The sequence below is a fragment of the Jaculus jaculus genome, chromosome 5, assembly GCF_020740685.1.
Source record: "Jaculus jaculus isolate mJacJac1 chromosome 5, mJacJac1.mat.Y.cur, whole genome shotgun sequence".
NCBI lineage: Eukaryota > Metazoa > Chordata > Mammalia > Rodentia > Dipodidae > Jaculus > Jaculus jaculus.
Window position 1 is genome coordinate 723551 of NC_059106.1, and position 19741 is coordinate 743291.

The window sequence follows — 19741 nt, forward strand, 5'->3', positions numbered from 1 at the left end:
TGGATCCTAGCTACAGATGATTGGGCTTCTGCGTGAGAATGAAAATACTTAGTAGCAGAGCCCAGTAAGGTAAAAAGGACACATAAAGGGTAGAGAAAGGAAGGGAGGAGGATACTTAATAGGTTGATATTGTATATATGTAATTACAATGATTGTAATGGGGAGGTAATATGATGGAGAATGGAATTTCAAATGGGAATGTGTGGGGGTGGGGAGGGAGGGAATTACCATGGGATATATTTTATAATCATGGAAAATGTTAATAAAAAATTTAAAAATAAATAAATAAATTTAAAAGACAAAAAAAATTGTTCTCTGCCTTCGTCTTGGCAGAAGTCAGGAGTTCGGCTTGAAGGAAAGAATATGAAAAGAAAAAAACATAATTACTCAAAATGAGTTGCAAGTAACAGAATGGTTTATGCAGATGGAAAGTTGTAGATATAAATGAATGGCTTGCTTAGGAACAAATTTTTTGTCTTTGTTTATCATAAAAGCTGAAAAACCATAAGATCAATCAGATATGATTATTAATTTGTTACATTATATTACTAATAAAATGTTATAGGTCAGTCTCGGGAGATGAAAAAAAAAAAGAAAAAGGGTTTTGGCAGGCACAGTTTTAGCTATATAAGGACATGAAGATCTTAAGTCTCAGGAGCTTGTGTACATGGATTTATTTTATTTTTTTATTTTACTTGCAAAGACTAATTGAACTTTCAGATGGGGCTAGGGTAGATCTGCTACTTAACCAACTTTGGATGGGGACTTTGTCCTTTCTTGAATTATCCAGTGGACTCATGGTAGTAACAACATACTTATAGATGGAAGAGGGAGATAGTATATTAGAGTCTGAAAAACATTTGAGGATGCTATGTTAAATTTAAAGACTGAGGAGAAAGCCATCAGATAAAAATGAACCCAACATGGCTCAGGGAAATTTTGCGGAAGAGGGAGTGGAAAAAATGTCAGAGCCACATGTTGGGTCATGATATGCAGAGACATTTATCATACCACTAACTGTGGGCTAATCCCACAATGCACGACCCATATACCTCAACAAGGAGGGGCCAATGTGGAGGGTGTAGGCCATGGATGAGCCTAATAATGGTACCAAACTGCCTTTATTTGCTAAATACAAAACTAATGTAAATAAAAAAAGAAAGAAATGAGGATAGTCCCTAAAATGAGTATGGTAGTTTGAATATTTCCCCCATAGACTCATGTGTTCAGAATGCTTGGTCACCAGCTGGTGGGAGTTTTGGAGGAGGTACCTTGCTGGAAGAATTGAGTTGCTTGGGACAGATATTGAGTATCCATCTTTCACTTCCCTAATTATAGCTTCAATGTCTTGCTGCTATTTCCTACCTGCTGTGGAAGAAGTGATATCCACTCTATGCTCTGCAATCTTTGACTGTTGTCATGAAGCTTGCCCTCAAGTCTATGACCAAAATAAAACATTTTTTTTTTCTCAAATAATCTGCTTTTCAGGTCTCAGAAACACAAAAACAACAGAAACCAGTGGTACCAGGAGTGGGATCATTATTGCTAGAAACTGGACTGCATGACTTTTGTGGGTTTTTTTATGTGGCTAATTTGAGGAAGGAATGTAGAAAAATTTGAAATCTTGAACTAAGAAATACCTTGTAATTATGCAAAGCTTGATGGGCCATTGTGGTGAGAGATGAAAGATTTAAATGCAGAAAGAACTGAGGACTATGCAGGCTTGGCTTATCAGGGGTAGAAGAGTCTTGTCTGAACGAAGTTCTTTGTGTTAGAGGTTAGCTACTTATGTCTTGAGAACTTAATCAGTGTTGAGTTTAGAAGAAATGGATTGGTGTCAGCAGATGGATATGGCACAGATAATAAATTATAAAATAGGGCCATCAAGCAATTATAAAATAAAATTATAAAATAAATAAATGACAATTTCAGGCTATAGACTACAGTCTGGTGATTTTTACCATTGAGATTGGGCCAGATGTCCTGTATTGGGAGAGAATGAAGAATGTTGAAGGAAGGAGTATTCCTGCTCTAAAAGTTGGTTTTATTACCCCCTGGATTAACAAATTTTATAGCCTACCTGGATTTGGAAGTAGATGCAAGAAAGATCAAGTCATTGGATGTGCAATATGAATTATTTTGAATGGCCATGTGAGGCACTGTTGGAATCCCTGCATGGAAGCTTTGGAAAGCCATAGCATGGAATAGAAACATCTAGGATTTGGGAGATCCAGGAACATGAGATGCTAAGGAGAGCTGATTTCTTGGGGTGAGTTTTCCACAGATTTTAGGTTTCTTAGCAGGAGTAGCAGTATTAGAACCCCAGGGATTTTGTCACTGGTTATACATACCACACATGGAACTACAGGACTTGATATTTGCCCTATCTGTTTTAGATCTTACACTAGTTAAATCTTTCCTTGCTTATCTCTTGCTGCAGTAGGAATGTTTACTCTGTGTAATTATGTATTTAACTTTTCTTTTCTTTTTTTTTTTTTTTTTTTTTTGGTTTTTCAAGGTAGGGTCTCACTCTAGCCCAGGCTGACCTGAAATTCACTATGGAGTCTCAGGGTGGCCTCAAACTCATGGCAATCCTCCTACCTCTGCCTCCTGAGTGCTGGGATTAAAGGTGTGCGCCACCACAACAGCCTAACTTTTTTTATAGGACTACTTTAATGTGGAGAAGAACAATACAATGCCTAGTAGTTATAATAGTGCTTATAATATAGGGTTATGTTCAAAGTGATTTTGCATATTTATTTAATCTTCACAACACTCTTAAGAACTATACAATACTATATCAGGGCATCAATAAGTAAACTGAAAGTTAAAAACAGATGTGATAACTAATAGAAAGAGGACCTGGACAGAGGCAACTTGTCTGCAGACCCATGTATTATATACATGTTTTCTCTACTTGAAAGGGTCAAGAGAAGGGAAAATATGTTAGGAACTATCATTGTAAGAAATAGTGCTGGAGGACTGGAGAGATGGCTTAGTGGTTAAGTGCTTGCCTATTAAGCCTAAGGACCCTGGTTTGAGGCTTGATTTCCCCAGGACTCACGTTAGCCAGATGCACAAGGGGGAAAATGCATCTGGAGTTTGTTTGCAGTGGCTAAAAGCCCTGGCGTGCCCATTCTCTCTTTCTATCTCCCTCTTTCTCTCAAATAAATAAAAATAAATAAAAAATTTTTGAAAAAAGAAATAGTGCTGGAAATGGAGAGAAAATGAAAGAAGTGAATTGAGTAAACATATTATATTGGGAAGGAGGTATAAATATCTATATTTTGCAATAAATTGGAGGTGAGCTAAGAGGTCACTGGTAGTAAACTATTCATCCACTGCTTTCCTAGTATGAATACTGAGAATAAAGAGATAATTTTAGGACTCATGAAACTGGGGAAACCTCTGATATTGGTGAGCAGAGGACAGTGAAGAATCCAGTGTAGGAAGTACTGGATTAAAACGGCCTGCAAGTTATTCCAATAGGAATATCTGTGTTCAGGTCTGAACTCCAAGCCTAACAGAAAATTGGGACAACTTGGATGAAGTCCATCCAGAGTGATCAATACACTTAAAGTGTTAGTGTAGTGAATATTAAGGGAAATAAAGTCAAGAGGTCTATTGTACATCATGGTGACAAGATAGTGTATATTGAAAATTTCTAAGAAAGCATATAATGTTTTTTAAGGCCACATGTCCAAACATTAAAATCCTTCCCCAAAACCAGTTCCAATGGCCCACAAAGCACATAGTCAAGTTTATCACAACAAGGGCCTACTTCTTGGTACCAGTTTTCTGTATGAAATGTAACCTGCCAAAAGTACCTTAAGGGAGGAAGGATTTATTGGGGTTTGTGATTTGAGTGTGCCATCTATCACAGCAAGAAGAGCAGCATAGTGACAGGAGTATGTGGATCTGGTCACATTTCATTATTAGTCAGAAAGTATGATAAATGCTGATGCTGTGCAGGCTTCCTCTTTGGTCTCTTTCTATTAACTCTGGAAGCACAATTCATGGGATGATTTCATTCACAGTCAGGGTGAGTGTTCCCATCTCAGTTAAACCCCTCTGTCAAACACAATGATAGCCATGTCAGAGGTACGTCTCCTAGGTGATTCCAAATCCAGTGCAATTAACAATGAAGACTGACCATCACAATGCTTATCTCATTTCCTCACTTTCTTTGAAAGTGATTTCAAATGCCTGCCCAGATTATTTAAGAGAACAAAAGTAGCAATGATAGATACAACTTTATTATTTTATGAAAAATAATGATTTGCAAACTCTGTTAGCAGTAAGAAATACCAAAGTCTGGATGTTATTTCAAAATCAACTAGCCTCCATGGCTCAAGATCACTGGCTATTCTTTCAGTTCATCCCCACATCCTTGCCCCTTCGCTCTCCTTGTTTTCTTTCTTTTCCTTTTTTCTCCAGACTTTTTCAATCTGATAGTTTTTATCAGATTCCATTATAGGACACATGGGACTCCTGGCTTTAGCATGATAGGCTGAGATCCAAATAGCATAACATGCTCACTTTTTCAAGGGCAAAGCTACTTTTTTTGCTGTGCTAATAAAAATTAAAAGAATTAAGCAAAATGGAACATGTCATTCTCTCATAGTCAAGAGATTCCCATGTTCCTTTATATTTCCCTTTGCTGACTTTTCTCTACACCTGAGAACTTAATATGACTTGATAAAACTGCTTTGGAAGAGGAATGTGCAAGTTTGGATATGTAGCCTTAGAGTTCTATAAGCAGAGCTTAGTGGAACATTCTGGTGAGATGTTGGAAGACCAGAATGCTGACAGAAATATGAACAGTAGAGGAATGCTGGTGCAAAAGAACACAAGGAAAAAAGTTCAAAGATCTCTACAGCCTAAAAAGATAAAAACAAAAATACCAATATTCAGAAACCAGAAAGTAACTTATGTATTTTGTAGAGCGTGGATGTAGTATAATAGGGTTAGAAAGCTGAAATACCAATGTGGAAAATTCTAAACTCATATTTAGCTCTGAGACCTTGACATTTTCCTTCCTCTATATTATGTAATATGAATATTACATAATATGCAATATGGAATAATCAATTTAGCTAGACTCATTTTGAAAAAATATATAGCACAGTGCACAAAGAAAAGCTTTTTTTTCTCTTTGAAAAATCAGTTTAAGTAGGACCCCCATGATATCAAATAAGTCTTTTTTCTATAAAACATTTATTTTTCCATTAGCAAACTATACTTGTAAGTTCCCATCCACAAATATCCTGTCTCTCTCAGTTTTTTCATGGTGGGTTTTTTCTGCTTTCTTAAATCATGTAAATTATACCTTGAACCAAACAAATTAAGAAAATTTTAATGTCAATAAGTTCCTGATGAGTTAATGAATGCTTAAAGAAAGAGCTCTTTACTATTTTTGATAAGCATAGTAAAGCAACAAACATTTCTATACCATCCTGATATGTTTGTTTATGCATGATTTAGGAAATAACTGAACTTAGTTGAGAAAAAGTAATCACACACACTAATAGAAACCAGCCCAAATTCGTATTCCTAATGACAAAATTGTCTCTGTGTCCTTAATAACCCTTTTGTAGTTTGCAAAACTTTTCTCAGTCTTTGCATTTTTGGAGAGCATGTTTAAAAAATATATATCTGTTTATTATTCTCTCTATCTATGTCATACATCATCTACTATTTTGCCTTTCTTCACCTCTGTTAAATGGTCACTTAAATAATGGCATATATATTGTTATTTTCACCAGCATTTCATTTAATTTTTTGAAACTTTGGGAAATAAGACATATAGACTATGAAAAATGATATTTTAAGTATTCTTCTTACATTAAAAAAGAGTTGGTGTCAAAGTCAACTATAGAGATCTGGAGCCCTATGGAACTGGGAGCCCAAAACAACCTATGGACAAATAGACTTTCAAGTTCCAATATCCATCCCACAGTGTATAGGTCTAAGATACAGGTAAACACAGAATTAAGGCTAATGGATAGGAAAGATCCATGGGACTTCACTTATGAAACTGTTGTTTTCTGCTTCTATTACTTCTTCTTTTCCTCCTCCTTTCCTTTCTCTTCCTTCTGTATAATAACAATAAATCTGCTTTCACTCACCTCACCGTCTTGCCCCCTTCTATCATTGTCTGCTCTACTGTAGAGCAGAGATGGACCAGCTGATAATTCCCTCCTACTTCCCTTTGCTGACTTTTCCCACACTCATGATTCCAATATTTGAGAATGCTTCCAAGATAGAAATACTACATGCCAAGAGCCTTATCTTTTTTGGCCTCTAGTGAACTGGACTCAAGTAATTAGTAAATATTATTTCATTCAGTTACATCTGCTTCTCTCAGCATAAAATGAGAAAATATACTCACCTGGTGTTGTAGACAGCTCCAAATTGCTGGAATGAACTTCCAAACATACACAGTTTATGGGAGCAATGGAATTTATTTCAGTTTACAGATCCAAGGGGAAGTTCCATCAATGGTGGAAAAAGTTGGCTCCCATTCATAAATCCATGCAGAGGGAGAAACCACCAGCAACCAGAAGCAACCAAAAGCAGTAAGCACAAAACTCTGGCAACAAGCAAGACACTGAGAGCTCAGATCTCTCTGCATACCTTTGACCTCAAATTCCGATTGACCCCCAAACACACCTTTGGGCTGGACTCCAGGATCTGCTACCAGTGACAGCTCCACCAGCCAGGCAGTTGGAGATTCAAGTTACAAGCTTCAATAAAACATTTGATCTGGGCTGGAGAGATGGCTTAGCGGTTAAGCGCTTGCCTGAGAAGCCTAAGGACCCTGGTTCGAGGCTCGGTTCCCCAGGTCCCACGTTAGCCAGATGCACAAGGGGGCACACGCGTCTGGAGTTCCTTTGCAGAGGCTGGACGCCCTGGCGTGCCCATTCTCTCTCTCTCCCTCTATCTGTCTTTCTCTCTGTGTCTGTCGCTCTCAAATAAATAAATAAAAAATTAAAAAAAAAATTTGATCTGATGGGGGACATACATTTAAACTAGACCACTGTTTAAACAATCTAATTTTTCCTGTCAGTGTAATATCACGAATAGTTCTTGGGTATACTACCCCTAACACATTCTCACACCCAAATGAGCTTACTGACTTAAAAAAAAAAAAAAAACAAACTTCTAGGGCTGGAGAGATGGCTTAGTGGTTAAGCACTTGCCTGTGAAGCCTAAGTACCCCGGTTCGAGGCTCAATTCCCCAGGACCCACGTTAGCCAGACACACGAGGGGGCATATGCATCTGGAGTTTGTTTGCAGTGGCTGGAGGCCCTGGTGCACCCACTCTGCTCTCTCTTTCTCTCTCTCTCTCTGCCTCTTTATCTCTCTGTCTATTGCTCTCAAGTAAATAAATTAAAAAAAAAAAACTTCTAAAGTCTGCAAAGGGAATTTATAGTCCATCAGATGATGGTAGAATAATATCTCTTTAAATTTCTTCTCAAGAAATATGTCCATCTGTTAATACTATAAATCACTAAAGTTTATGCCTCAAAATGTTCCTGGATAATTAATTAGGTAAATTTGCAAATAGGACATGACCGCTCATGAGAATGTTGGGAGTATATTGACATTTAAACATTCTTTTAATCAGCTAAATTTAAGTAATTTCCTCCCTGCAGTGGGGGATGGGGATTATAGGAGGTACTTCTACTACCAAAAATAAATTACCTCCAGAAAAGCACAAATGGCTTAGTTTTTAGTGTTCTTGAAATTCCCTTATTCCCTGAGTTGTCCTCAAACAATTGTGTATGCCATCTCAGAACACAAACAATTTTGTTCTTGTCCATACATCCTCTCTACCTACATTACAACCTTCTTTGCTAGCATTCCTACAAACCTTTCTTCCCCTGTAAAGATTATCCTCAGGCATAATTAAATGGTTTTAATCATATGACATATGCAATGATCAGAACACATAAGAGATTTCATAACCTCACACTGTTTTTCCAGTGAAAAGATAAGAAATGATTAGAGAGGTACTTTTGTAACCATAGGGTCTGGTGCATAGGATAAATATAGCTGGTATATGACAAATTATTTTTACATGAATAACTCTTTGATTACCAAGTTGGAATCATATTTTCAATGAAAGGAGTGAATAAGAAATCATATGCAACAGTTATGTAACATCAAAATTCTTTCCATGGTTTGAGAGATGGCTTAGTGGTTAAGGTACTTGTCTTCAAAGCCTAACAACCAGGGTTTGACTCCCCAGTGCCCATGTAAAGCCAGATGCAAAAAGTGGCACATGCATCTAGAGTTCATTTGCAGTGGCTAGAAGCCCTGGTATACCCATTCTCTCTCTCTCTCTCCTTGCAAATAAATAAGTAAATGAATAAATTCTTTCCAACACAGAACTGAAATTCAGAATTCAAAATGCAGTGAGTTTTCATATACCAGGTAGCAGTCCAGAACACACCCCTTATATCATCATGTACTCTTAGTGCCAAATCTGAATGGAACTTGATAATGATTATCTTTCTGGGTAGAAGAGGTTATAAGTAGTTTAATAGTTCAATGTCAAATACCATTTCTAAAATAACTATGTCTATTTGATGTCAAATAACAAATCAAAAATATATGCATAAGGAAAGTCCAGGTACTATTCTGCTCACCTACAGTGACACCAATACCTTATCCACCTGTTGCTAAATCTCTTCCCATCTTGGGACCAGGGGAACAAACCCCGCAGACAAAGTGAATTCTGCCCAGGACAGTGCCTGTCCTAGGAGTTTTGTACTGTCTGCCTTGTCTTTTTATTATCTGTCTCATTAACAGGAAAGCTGGACTGTCCTCCGAGCTCAGTTTGGCTTAATGGTAACTGGAAGTCAACACGGGGTACATTTCCTTTGCCCTAGTTGACTATGCTTAAATAGTGTTAATCTCTTCCTAGGATTAGATTGACAGTTCCAGTAAATGCTATCCTCTGAGTTTGCCTGCTATTCATTCTGTTCTTTGTTTGCAAACTCTCCAATTGTTCTCTTTCCCTTCCAGGATGGGAATTTTTCAGTCATACCAACCCGCTCCTGGATTCACCCCCTCCAGCCCAGAACCCTGACTACTTCGGAGGAACTAGAGCATATTGGGCTTGAGGCATTAAAAAAAAAGTTTTCTTGACTTTGGCCACTGGAAAGGACCACATGCTTTGGAGAGAGTCTTTCCTGCTGAACACTTTGTTTGGGACCCCAATATATCTGCTGATCCCAAGCACTGGACACTTTTCAGTGGTACCCTATGGCTGGGATATAGAGAATGGCCTGAAAAACCTACTAACTTGTCAAAAAACACTGAGGTCCTTCAAGGGTCAGAAGAATCCCCAGGGCACTCCCCTAGCCTCTGCAGAAAGCTTTCCAGGCCTACACCCCTTTTGACCCACTAGCACCAGAATATGCTAGGGCTTTACATTTTGCCTTTGTCTCTTACTCTGTTCCTGATACATGCAATACCTCCAAAAGCTTGAGGGTTTTGCAGGTCCAAATATCTCCTAGCTCCTAGAGGTAGCCCAAAAGGTATTCAATAATTGAGACACAGGAAAACAAAAACAGGCTGCCTTGGCCAACCATGGAGCAACTTGCTAATAGGCCAAAATCATGATGGCCACCTCCTAGTTGGTTCATTTTGAGCCTCCAACAGACCATGCCCCAAAAGAAAAACCCCCAAAACAAAAAGTGGGGGAGATGAGGAGACCCCCCACTAGGAAAAAAATTAATGTGCATACTTTAAGGAAAACGGACATTGGAGAATGTCCAAACTGTCCTAAACTTAGGAAATTGCTGACTCTCCCAGCTGAGAGAGAAGTGGACAGTAAATCAGAATAACAACCCTAAAGTCCCTCTTTATGCCTGTGAGGATCTATTGGATATCTCCCAGGCCAGCTGCTGGATCTCCAGGACACTCCCCTGCCTGAAGCAGACACCAACTTGTTCACTGATGGAAGTAGCCAGGTTATTAGTAGAATAAGGAAAGCTGAGGCCAATGTGATATCACTGGGGCCCAAGCCCTGCCTCAAGGCACCTTGTTTCAAAAGGCTTACCTAGGCTCTGTGCTGAGGAAGAAACAAAGAAATAAATATCTACACTGATAACAGGTATGCCTTTGCTACCCTTCATGTTCATGCCATAAGGAAGGGGGACTTTTGAATGATGAGGGAAAGACTATTGAAAACAAAGATAAAATTTTATCTCTCCTTAGAGCTGTTTGACTTCCCATAAAGGTGGCTATTAGCCCCTATAAAGGCCATCTTAAGACCAACACAACTGACGCTAAAGAAAATTGGATGGCAGATCAGGTGGCCAAACAAGCTGCTGAACTGTCTGTAGAACCCATCACCATCTTGTTCATAGCTTTTCCAAACCAAAAACTTTCTCCTCAACCAGCATACACCCAGGAAGAAGAAGAAAAAGCCTGCTCCCAGGGTGCAGAAGAGAGCCAAACCAAATGGTGGATTTTGCCTGACTCAAGGAACACCCTTCCCATAGCTCTCAGGTGACTCCTGGTGGATAAACTACATCAGACCAACCATACGGGTGTTGCAAAGTTGACTGAGTTACTGCCCTCCAGATATCAGATCCCACAACTCTGAGAAATAGCCACTGAAGCTGAATATCAATGCCTTTCCTGCACACAGGTCAATCAGAAACAGAGGACAAAAGGCACCCCCACTGTCTGCCTGAGAGAACTAGTCCCTGGTGAGAGATGGGAGGTTGACTTCTAAGACTAAGACTCTCTCACAGATAGGATTCCTACTTGCTTGTGTATTTTCCTTTGCAATGGCCAAGCTCATTTCTTATTCTTTTACCCTAACTTCCTCCTATACAGGGGGAATTCTGGCAAAACCTAACTAGAAATGGGAGTCCAGCAAGCTCTCACAATTCAAAACTTACCTCATAAAATTCTTTTTTTTTTTAAATTTTTTTTTAAATTTTTTATTTTTATTTATTTATTTGAGAGTGACAGACACAGAGAGAAAGACAGATAGAGGGAGAGAGAGAGAGAGAGAGAGAATGGGCGCACCAGGGCTTCCAGCCTCTGCAAACGAACTCCAGACGCGTGCGCCCCCTTGTGCATCTGGCTAACGTGGGACCTGGGGAACCGAGCCTCAAACCGGGGTCCTTAGGCTTCACAGGCAAGTGCTTAACCTCTAAGCCATCTCTCCAGCCCAAAACTTACCTCATAAAATTCTTAAATCTCCCCACGAAACCTGAAATTCTTTTGACAGACAGTGGCACCTAGGTGGGGGGCAATTTGGATCTCCTATAGATATGCTGACATAAAAGGGGTGGAGTTTTATTTATGTCCTGGAGAACTGGTCCCCCAACTGTCAGGAGCCATAGAGCAAAAGCTTTTCCATTTTGCCTGGGCCTGTTGGTAAGCTGACTCATTATTCAGAAAGCTGGTCCATCCAGCTCTCTGTTAGGTACTTCTGGAATGTTGGTCAGCAGACTGCTTACAGAATCTTATCTTTTGCAAAAGGCCAGTTTATGGCCAGGCTGTGAAGCCTGGTGCCGTCAGGATGTTAAGCCATTGAGGCAAGATTAGATAAACACCTGATTACATCCCCTCTAGGTTTCCTGACAATTCCAAGGCCCTAAATCATGTCAGCCAGCTTATTCCCCCTTCTTCTTCCCCTATATAACCACTGCGTAAAAAATAAAGATTCAGAGACCTTCATCAGAATATAGACTTGGTCTCCTTCCTTGGGTCTTTTGTCTCTCATCCAAGTTAATTTCCCCTCGGGTCCTTGTTCAACTCCCCACAGGCCGGGGCACCCAACCATTAGACTATGGCAGATATGATCCACGGATCTGTGAAGACACAGAATCCTTCTTCTTTCAACTAAAATTCTTAAAACAAATGATTGCCTCAGTTAAACTAATGATTCTCAGGACTCAGTATTTATCTGCTAACGATATTCAAGGATTTGACGGCCTCTAAAAGAAATAGGGAGATGGAAATAGTTAAAGTAATGTCATCTTGTCCTAATTAGGTCCTGACTCCATTTTGTGCCTGTTCGAGTGCTTTTCAGCTGCTTACTCCCCAGACAACCATATCTGCATTGGCAGCACATTCAGGGCTTTCCTTGGGTCAGATGTATAAGTCCAAGGTAACTCTAGGATGTATAACCACAATAACTACAGGTGTATAATCAAAATAACAGCTATTCCAAGTATATACTAACCTATATCTGACACTGATATCATTATGATTTTGGAGTTTTTGCATTAATAAACATTTTACCTCTGAGCTTCTTCACAGAGAATTCTTTATGTCATTAGTCCCTCTTTGTCACTGGATTAACAAAAATAACTCTCAATTGGCTTAAGAAGCATGGTGGTCTGTAATTCTCACATGGTCTATAACAATAGAACAGAAGATAATAGCACCTGATAAATATTTAGTAGGTTTTACAATACTGTTCCTTAAAACTGCCATGAATGAGGTCCTATAGAGAATGTAATTCTTCCAATAAAAATTTATTGATGAACCACATCTAAGTGTCACACTCAGCAACCAACCTAGACCAAGAGTTTCTGGAGAGAAAATTAGTATTTTTAGCTAGTGTTTATAAATCTGATTTCATTGCTATTATACAAGGCTTCTAAGATTATGAAGTTTTCCAAGATCTGGTTTTTGGAATGCATAATAGCTAACTTTAAGTGGATGTTGGAATGTTTAATCAAAGAAAAGTCAAACTATGATACTCCATAGAGAAAACAGAGAATATACTTTAGTTTAAGAAAAACATAACCTTGTGGGAAAGTCAATTACAACAGGAAAAGTCACTTCTAAAATGCAATTACACCTTTTCTCTCTGAAACAAACATAAAATAACAATAACTCTACACAGCAGATCCAGGCCCAATGGTATAGACTGATAATTTCATAAATCCAATTATGTTGGAAGCTGAGGAAGGAGAAACTAAAGATTAAAATCTGCCTGAACTACAGAGTAAATTCAAGGCCTAACTGGGCAATTAAGTGAGCTTTGTTTCAAAACAAAGTATAAGGAGAGTTGTAGATATAGCTTAGTGGTAGATAATTTGTCTGTCATGCATGAGGCTCTGAATTCAATCCCCATACTTAAAAAGAAATATAAGTGGAAGAGAGAATGAAAAATTAGAGTTAATGATTGACATGTATTACTACATTATCAGACAAGGTTATAATTATTTAAATTCTGCCTATTTAATTTGTCAGGCACTCACTTTTATCTTCCAATAGATATTCAAATATTTTCTTATGTTTAACTTTGGTAAAAAAACAAATTATTATACTACAAAGCTTGCCAAGAAATATCGATAAATTATAATAGAAGAATGAAGGCATTTATAAAGAAAAGAAGTAACAGGTGAACACTTACACATAACAGCAAAATAAAAACTGTGAAAAATGTGAAGGTAAATTGAGCTATCTCATAGCTACATCATTGCCATGTTATAGGAGGCAAGGGCAATACTCACTGTTTCTAGCTCTATATAAGAGCTCAAGGATTGTGTGACACATCATTGTGCTTACACTGAGATCTTTTCTTCCTTCAGAATTGGCCATTACTAAAGACTTTTTAATATAGTGTGCTTTCGTGTGAATTCAAGCATTAATTTTGAGGTATGAACTGGCCTGAAATGCTTGAATAAGATGGGATGCTCAATCTATAATAACCACTTTCATTTATTCTCCCACTATGTAACATTTATTCCCTAATACTAAAATGCTATCATTCTTCCTTCTTCCTAACTGCAATTTCCTACCCAATATGCCTTCATTATGAAACCTGGAAATATGAAAGTTGAAGAAATCTTGAAACATGTTGGTAAAGATTTTGGAAGAACAATATTTTTCATAAAATGAAGCTTTATAAAAAGCTAAAATTTCAACTATACATTCAAAGTTGAAGCAGAAAATAAGTAGTTCATGATATAGCTATTCAACAATTTTTATTCTTGTTTTGGTCACTGAAGACATTACTATATTAGTATTAAAACATAAGAATGGAGGAGATAAGATAAAGGCATTAATTTTTGAAAGAATTTACCTGGGTTTTCATCTAAATGCAGGGTATTTTTTTTTTCCAAATTCAGAAGAGTAACCAGAGTCTTTCCTTGTCTTAAGACACAAAGTATGTTAGTTGTCACTTTCCACAAGTTAAGTGAGAAAACGATAATGAACTAATATTGTTTAAGTAGTTAAAGCCTTGGAATGCTATGAAATCCATAATGTTCCAAGGTCAGGGACTTTAGATGCCTCTGGAACTTTGACAGGCCATGTCAAAAAAGCTATATAGCATGAAGCTATGCAGTATACAAGGGACCTTTTCTCATAGGATGAAATTATGTTTCTTCTCTTCATAACCAATGTTGCTGAAGAAGTTTGTGTTCATCATTGAGTAGCTCAAGGAATCAGTCTCTCCTTCAACACATCTACACAGAACTCTAATCTTCTAGAGAGAAAGCACTGTTGTCCACTCTTAGCTTTATAACTGTCCACTGGTAGAACTCTGAGCAAGTGTACTGGTCTCTGGATGTTATCACTGCTCTAAGCTCTCACTATAGCTAAGATTGCACCCCCCTAACAGATAGCTTCCTTCTCTTTTCAGATAAATTAAAATTTAGTAATTTAGCAGTGGATACAAGGATTGAGTATAATTTCTCATTTAGCTTTGTAATGTCAGATGGAATAGCAGATGCTGAATTATTATTGATATTTTGAGTTATGCAGATTGGTAGAAGTTGAAAACAGGGTAGTGTGCAAAATGGTCAGCAAAACAAACATTAAATCTATAAATATTGATGGTCCATCATGTCAATGAAACTAGAAGGTGGTGTTCAAGAGAGGATTGACCTTCCAGCACCATCAGCCGAAGTGTGGACTCCCTACCTTCCTTGGCTCCCTGTGTGGAGGCTGCTGGTAGGCTCTGGGCACAGTATACCTTCCGGGTCTGGATCCCACCACCACAAACTGGTCTTTTCTCATGCCAATGGGGATCATGCTGCTTCAGCAGAAGAGAGGTGTGGCATTCTGTCCATTCTGAGGTTCTCCAGGCATACCTGTTTGGTTTGATTTAAATTTAACAGAAGATATAATAAATATAGAGATCTGAAGAAAACAAGTAATGACAACAAGTGTGTCTAGCCTGCCTTGCCCTGTGGATATAAAAGCCTAACACTGACTTTGAATTACTCAATCCTTTTATTTTCTAGAGTCAAAGCATAGCAGTCCATTGTGGCAACAGATAGCAGACACTGACCAGGCTGCAGTAAGGCAATGTGATAAGAAATGGATGTGTCTCAGTGAAGATTAGAGACAAGGAAGAGTAGTGGACAGAGCTAGAAACTGGATGATTCCCTTTTAGCAGCTGATATTGTCACTGGGCTTCACCTCATAGCTGTCCTGGTGACTGTGTGAAAGATAGCCTTTAGTTTTAATTAGCAATATAATAAATGACTTTGTGAATATATTATTTAAAACAGGCAGAAGGGCTGGAGAAATGCTTAGCAGTTAAGACACTTTCCTGCAAAGCCAAAGGACCAAGGTTCAATTTCCCAGGACCCATGTAAGCCAGATACACAAAGTGACTCATACTTCTGGAGTTCATTTGCAGTGGCTGAAGGCCTTAGAATGCCCATTATCCCCCTTGTCCCTCTCTTTCTCTCTACCTTTTCTCTCTCTTACAAATAAATATAAAATATTTTTTATTAGTTATGTATACAGTGTATATACAGCCATGTTGGTACCATCATTAGCCTCCTCCCTGTCCTTTCCCCTCCAAAGGGGCCCTCCTTGTTGAGGAATGTGGGTTGTGCATTGTGGGGGTAGACATTAGTTATGGGGAGGAGGCAATGTCTCTGTGTACAAGGTCCAAATATGTGTCTGTAACAATCTTTCCACCCCGCTCTTCAGTGGATTTCCCGGAGTCATGTTGGGTTCATTTTATGTCTACCTCAGTGATGATATCTTGGGAGCTTCTGTATCTCTGGATATCTGCTTTGGTAGGAGTTGAGTATCTATCTCCTTCACCCTGTGCTGGCACCAGGTTCACCAAGAAAGCAGCACTCTTGCTCATTTCCCCAATATTTTATAAAAATAATAAAATAAAATAGGTAGGAATTCTCACATCTCAATCTTAATTTAACAAAGATTTTCACCTTATTTAGTAATGTGCCATTGGGAAAAATGTATGTATAGTAAATATGAGTTAAAACTGTATATATCACTGTATTTGACTGAATTTTTTTATCTTTTTGTCTTTTGACATAGTGTCTCACTCTAGTCCAGACTGACCAGGAATTTACTAAGTAGTCTTAGGTTGGCCTCAAGCTCACAACAATCTTCCTACCTTGGCGTCTTGAGTGCTGGGATTAAAGGCATGTGCCACCACAGCCAGCTGACTGATGATAATTTTTAATTTAACCTATGATGATTTATTTGTCAACTTGGAAGTATTTAGAATCTGAAAGAGTTTCTTGATTAGGTTAGTTGAGTTGGGAAGACCTATCCTAAATATGAGTGGCATTATTCTATGATCTGGAGTCCTGGACTGTATACAAAGGAGAAATGGAGAAGGAAACCATTCATCTCTCATTGCTTCCTGTGGACTAAATGAAACTAGCTGCTTCTTGCTACATCTGCCACGATTCCCTTGCTACAGGACTGTAACGTCAAATTTGATGCATAGTGTACTCTTCCTTAAATTGCATCCAGGTATTTTGTCACAGCAACAAAGAAAGAGACTAATACATGTAGCCATGCTATTAAACTAAATTAGGAATAGATTGTCTGGTTTGTAGTTGGTTAAAATATACTATTCACTAACATACACCCAAAAATGATGTAGAAAAACACAATGGAGTTTGTGTGAAAAATAATTATTACATCATAACATTCATACCTAAAGATTTATTTTCTGACATAATTTCCTTTTCGGTTATTATAGCATTCCTCGAACCTAGAAAACATTCTTATATATACACCAAAAACTTGTTACCTTTTGGAACAATAAAGAAAACCTGAAAGCATTCTTAAACGTGAAGGAAGATTTTTCAACTCTATGATTGTTTAGAGAAAAAAATTAAAAATACTAAAATCATCACATGTTACCAATATGCTGGTCTTACAGAAAGTAAAATAAAAGTTGAAATCAAATAACATATGTCAAAATAATTGAACAAACCTCTAGATACCCTGACAGTGCCCAAACCTCTAAGACACTTGGAAGTTCAGAATCATGAACCTTATACAAAGTTGATTGTATGGAAAAGATTGTGTGGTGATTTGAATGTGAATTTATGTCTCCCATAGCCTGAGTTATATTTGATTAAGACTGAGCTTTCAGTTTGAGTCTCCAGTGGGTGGAGCTCTGCTTGGAAAGAGATGTGTCACTGGGGATCAATCTTGACAGCACCCCTTTTAGGTGCAGAAAGCCAGTTTCAGCTCTAGCCATTCATGATTATTGGCTGTTGGTCTCTCTTTCTTTCTCTGCTGTGGATGCTTAAGTAAGACAACTTTTGCTACCATAATGGAACATTCCCTAGATTCTGTAAGTCTCAAATAAACCCTTTCTTCCCATAAGCTGCTTCTAGTCAGATAGTTTTCCCAGTAATAAGAAAGTAAACTGCAACCGATTAAGAAAATCTTTTGAGCTTATTGTAACATCTTTTCTTCCCTCAGTCTCATTGCTTCATTTTATGGTTTTTCCAGGGTTTGCTGTGAAAATCTATACCTTCTTCTCACAGGTAAATATTGACAGCACCCTTCTAATTCCTGGGCAGCAGAGAATGAAAGAGGATTGGCTCTTCAGAGCCAGACCCCTAAGTCCTTTCTCCCCACACAGATTTCTTACTATATTCCATCTGGTCACTTAAGTGAAGAATTTGTTCTCATGGCTCTGAGCCTCAGGACCAAGGAATCCCCATATTCTAACACCAACTTGCAATGAGGCTTGAACTGACTTACTGCACTCCCTAAGGGAAGAGATCTCTATAGTAACTGACTGCAAAATGGCTGTGATACAGTCAGCAAATCAGACAGGACAGAAGGAGGAAGGCATAGTGGTATCAATGATAGGCTTGCTTTAGAATCATGACAAGCTGATTTGAGTGGGAACCTTCTCAATTATCTTGGGTTCATCTCTTGGTCTGCATTCCCACTTACAAGATGTAGACATATTGAATTAAATCTGGTATATAGTAAACACCTGCCAAATGTTTGCCCTCTTTCTTATGTCCTTCCTTATAAATATGCTATTTCAATTAATTTATCATGACCTTATAATAATTAGCAATGGATAAATTTGGAAAGTAATTATTATGAAAAATGAAAAGTTTAATGACTATGCTTTCTCATAAAGTAACAAAATTTTGTTGGTAGCTCATTAGCCAAAATCACCCAACTACCATTCATTGACAATTGACAAAAAATCTCTAAAGAAAAATAGGACATTTAGAACTATCACTTTTGTTTATGACCTCAGAGAAAAATACCAACCCAGCAAGAGGTAAAGAAAAAAGCACTCCAGTAAAGGACTTCTGTGCTTCTTTTTAAAATGTGAGTCTTTTCATTTTTTTCTCACCTTTTTCTTAACTTTATGATTTTCAAACCCCATCCATGTTTAGTCACAAATCACCCAGCAGCCATGAAAACTCAATGTCCTGAACTCCCCAAGCCTAAGAGAATATCTGTCAGATCTGACAGAATAACAAATCAAAGCAGTGAACTCAGCTAAATGTTACTCTTTTGCTCCTTTAAAGTGCTTCCAGTGATAGACCTCCAGCCATGGGAAACATTGGCTCCCTGATGCCTTGGATGAGTTCTTTAATGGCTGAGCCCAAGTCAAATACCCAATCTTTGCAAATCCCTGTCTCCAACTCTAGTACCTTTTAATACATCCTCATTTTGACCTGCTTAGGAGAGCAAAATGAAGAGTCTCAAAGACTAGGGTACCTACATATGTTATTCATGGAAGCAGCAATTTGAAATATGCTGTTTTGGAAATGCCTGAAGTGGAGAGATAAACATAAAGTAAAGGAAATGATTCAGTTTCCATGGACCCCTACCCTTGCAAGTGTATAGGGACAATTTTTACTCAAGTTCTAGCTGAACAGAACAAAAGTGGCATTAATTTATTTGGACTACTAGGGTGTTGCAACAGATCACATAATGATAAAAATAGCATAAACATTTCCAGTCTGCTTATCCTAACCCAGGCCCTATGTGAATGAATATATGTGCATCATTTCATTTTATACTCCAGACAATCCCAATGAAAAAATGTCACCCTTTTACAGATGAGATAATGAGCATAAAATAAGCAGCCCAATGTCATACAAATAAATAGAAGAGTAGGACTGAAAGTCAGGTGCATCCAGCTCTACTATGACAGGGAAGGGAGAACACATGAAGTTCAATCAGGTGGTATTGAAAGAAAATTTGGTCAATAATAGATAGCAACCTGCCTTATCATAATAACCATCAAATGCTGGTATTTGTTTGAGGAAACAATATATCATTGTGGATTATGCTGCTATACTAGGTAGCATCTAACCTATGATATTTCATAAAGCCAAAACAATTTCTAGTCCTACACAAACACAAGTTGAAGAACTGAGGAGATAGATCATTATATAAAATGCTTATCTTACAAGCATAGAAGCCAGAGTTTAATCTTTAGGACCCACATAAAAGTCCCTGGAATGAAAGTAGGATTACA

General features: G+C 37.9%; 1 protein-coding gene across 6 annotated transcripts in view; it reads right to left on the reverse strand.

The window, feature by feature from the left end:
* The window catches only part of Thsd7b (thrombospondin type 1 domain containing 7B), a 797324-nt gene that overhangs the window by 576500 nt on the left and 201083 nt on the right, over positions 1-19741 (reverse strand). For all 6 annotated transcript variants that reach the window (XM_045150956.1, XM_045150957.1, XM_045150953.1 and 3 more), the window contains one exon: positions 14914-15083. In XM_045150956.1, the coding sequence (XP_045006891.1) occupies positions 14914-15083 (170 nt within the window). The remainder of the gene's footprint in view (positions 1-14913; positions 15084-19741) is intronic.